This window comes from Triticum aestivum, chromosome 2A (assembly GCF_018294505.1).
Source record: "Triticum aestivum cultivar Chinese Spring chromosome 2A, IWGSC CS RefSeq v2.1, whole genome shotgun sequence".
Classification (NCBI taxonomy): Eukaryota; Viridiplantae; Streptophyta; class Magnoliopsida; order Poales; family Poaceae; genus Triticum; species Triticum aestivum.
The window spans coordinates 696,788,661-696,791,506 of record NC_057797.1 but is presented as its reverse complement, the minus strand read 5'-3'; the positions used below and the strand labels follow the sequence as shown (position 1 = coordinate 696,791,506).

Sequence of the window (2,846 nt, the reverse complement as noted above, 5' to 3'; positions counted from 1 at the left end):
AGCATGTATTTTAACCCGACCAGCACCCGATGCCGTCCATCCCTAGCAAGAAACTGATCCTCGACTGCCTGAATTTGCATGTCGTACTAAGGGAGCAACCCTTCTTTGTGAACATTGAACATTTTCAAGCTCGAAGATGAAGCTAGTCACGAAAGAATGAGTAGCATGTGGGCTTTGTAGAATCCCTTCTTGAATTGCCTTTCGTCTCGCTGTCCAAATCGCCCAAAGAGTAACGACCAACTCTACGAGCTTTTTGTGCTCCAAGTTATCGATCATCGCGACAATCCAACTCTCGGCATTTGGTTCTCTCATAGACTCAAAGAGATCAACAATTTCCATTTCAGCTAAAGCGCAAATACATCTTGACGATGAGCACTCCAAAAGTGAATGCCTCCATGAGTCTTGTGCGCCGCACAGCTGGCACTTGTCACTGTCCGCCATGTTTCTACTATGTCGAACATCCTCCGTCGGGATTGGGCACCTCGCTAGTCTCCACGGAAAGTTTCTTATTTTTCCTGGTACTTCCACTGCCCATATAGAAGTCCATTCCCTTGCATCTTCCTCATAATTTGATCTAGTTGCATTGTTTCCCAACGAGTCCTCTCTTCTCCTTTTGGTATCTGCAAGCATGCGGTATGCGGATCTAACTGTGAAAATACCATTTTTCTCATAATTCCAAGCCCACGAATCCTCTAGATTCCTAGTGCACCGAGGGATGCCGGACATAATTTTTTATTTTATTTTTATACATATAAACAAGGGTTTTCTATTTCATTTCAGCTGACACAAAATGGGCCTCATAGCAGGCCACATAAAGCCCAACCCGAATGACACAGCACGAGCACAAGGAAGGTGCTATATAAGCTCGCATAACTCTTCGTGCCGAACCCTACTGCCCTTCCGAAGCCTCTCCCAAACCCTCCTGCCGCCGCCGCCGCCGCCGCCGCCGCCGCCCGCCACCGAACAGCAGCCATGCCGCCCAAGCTAGACCCGTCGCAGGTGGTGGAGGTCTACGTCCGGGTGACCGGAGGCGAGGTCGGCGCGGCTTCGTCGCTCGCCCCCAAGATCGGGCCCCTCGGCCTCTCCCCCAAGAAGATCGGTGAGGACATCGCCAAGGAGACGGCCAAGGACTGGAAGGGCCTCCGCGTCACCGTCAAGCTCACCGTCCAGAACCGTCAGGCCAAGGTCTCCGTCGTCCCTTCGGCCGCGGCGCTCGTCATCAAGTCCCTCAAGGAGCCCGAGAGGGACAGGAAGAAGGTGAAGAACATCAAGCACAACGGCAACATCAGCCTCGATGACGTCATCGAGATCGCCAAGATCATGAAGCCCAGGTCCATGGCCAAGGAGATGGCCGGGACTGTCAAGGAGATCCTCGGCACCTGCGTCAGCGTCGGCTGCACCGTCGACGGGAAGGACCCCAAGGACCTGCAGACGGAGATCGACGACGGCGAGGTCGAGATCCCCTCCGCTTAAAGGTATAACCGAGAGCTTTTCTTGCATTACTGCTGTTGCTATGCAATGTTGGATTATTACGGTTTAGATTAGTCCATTCTGGTATTTTGTTGTGACCAGTAAAATATGATGTAGCCCTTGTTTCCAGACGATGTGGGTAGGAAATTCAACCTGCTACAAGCAGTTTCCCCTTAAATTTTTAATTGAATTGCAGAGTATGTGTGTTAAAATGGGCAAAATATTCAACAGTGCTGTGTGTACTACTATGTGGACCTGTTTGTTTCGTATCACCCACTTCCTACAATCCGGCCTGAACCTTTGGGTAGGCTCTGCAAGATCAACAACCATAGCCGCACGGAGTACGGTAGAATTCCCTGGTATGGTCCCCCCGAGGGTGAACTGAAACATCTTAGTAGCCCGAGGAAAAGAGAGCAAGCGGTTCCCGTAGTAGCGGCGAGCGAAATGGGGTCTAAACCGTGAAAATGGGGTTGTGGAAGAGCAATACAAGTGTTGTGCTGCTAGGCGAAGCAAATTATGTATTGCAAATTTATTTTCTTCTCTGTTGAAATTGCTTGTAGAGACATGAGTTTCTATCCTGGTATTGACTGGGCGATATGTTCTCTGTATTGTTTTGATCTCTAAATAGTTCATTAGTTCTCTTTCAATCGTGTGAGTCAAAGATTTTTTGTTAGCTTGCGCTGGTTAATCACTGCTCCTCTTTTGTTTATAGACATATATATGCAAACTTTTGATTTTTTTTTTCTGTAGTGAAAGTAGCTATCATATGCACTCTTGTGACATTGTTTGAATGATAAGTTACTACTAAATCTACCAGCCCAGTAGTTCCTTATTTCCTGAATTGCAGGATAAATAGGGCAGATGTTTTGATGATTTGTTGCAAAATTCTATCGTATGCGAGTAACTGACGTGCTTGTTCTTGAGGATGTATCTTTGTTTTGCGCTAGCACACAAGAGACAGACTTTATCTTGCAGATTACTTACTATTTGAATGTTGGTTGAGTCATGTCCTCTCCACCAAAAATGGTTATTTGAATAGATACATGAATTTAACTGATGCTTGCAAGTATGCTTTTGATCCTAGACACTTGCTTTCTTGGAAATCAGTCATGAGCTCTATCTCACCAGTTTGATGGTTTTTACATTGCAGGCCTGATGTCGAGGTGATTATCATCTGATGATATGGAAGTCATACCCTGTCGCAAATGTTGCTTATGTACCTCCCAGACGATGTGATCCCTCCTCTTTTTGTCATATTTTAGCAGTGATCCTGTGAGACCTCATTGTTACTACTGCATATTTGGTCTTTGCAATGTAGTTTGTGCACTTGGGTTAACTTAATCTATACCATTCAGTGGGTTGAAAGTTTGTTGTTC

General features: G+C 46.7%; 1 protein-coding gene across 1 annotated transcript; it reads left to right on the top strand.

Annotated features, from left to right (window-relative positions):
• The first annotated feature begins 879 nt into the window (after positions 1–879).
• Positions 880–2,846, top strand: LOC123190327 (60S ribosomal protein L12-3). The gene is made up of 2 exons (XM_044602947.1): positions 880–1,475; positions 2,621–2,846. Exon 1 carries the CDS (start codon positions 973–975, stop codon positions 1,471–1,473), a length of 501 nt encoding a protein of 166 aa, XP_044458882.1. The 5' UTR covers positions 880–972; the 3' UTR covers positions 1,474–1,475; positions 2,621–2,846.

Coding starts and splice junctions, on each gene's coding strand:
- LOC123190327 (XM_044602947.1), top strand. CDS start 973: ATGCCGCCCAAGCTAGACCCGTCGCAGGTGGTGGAGGTCTACGTCCGG.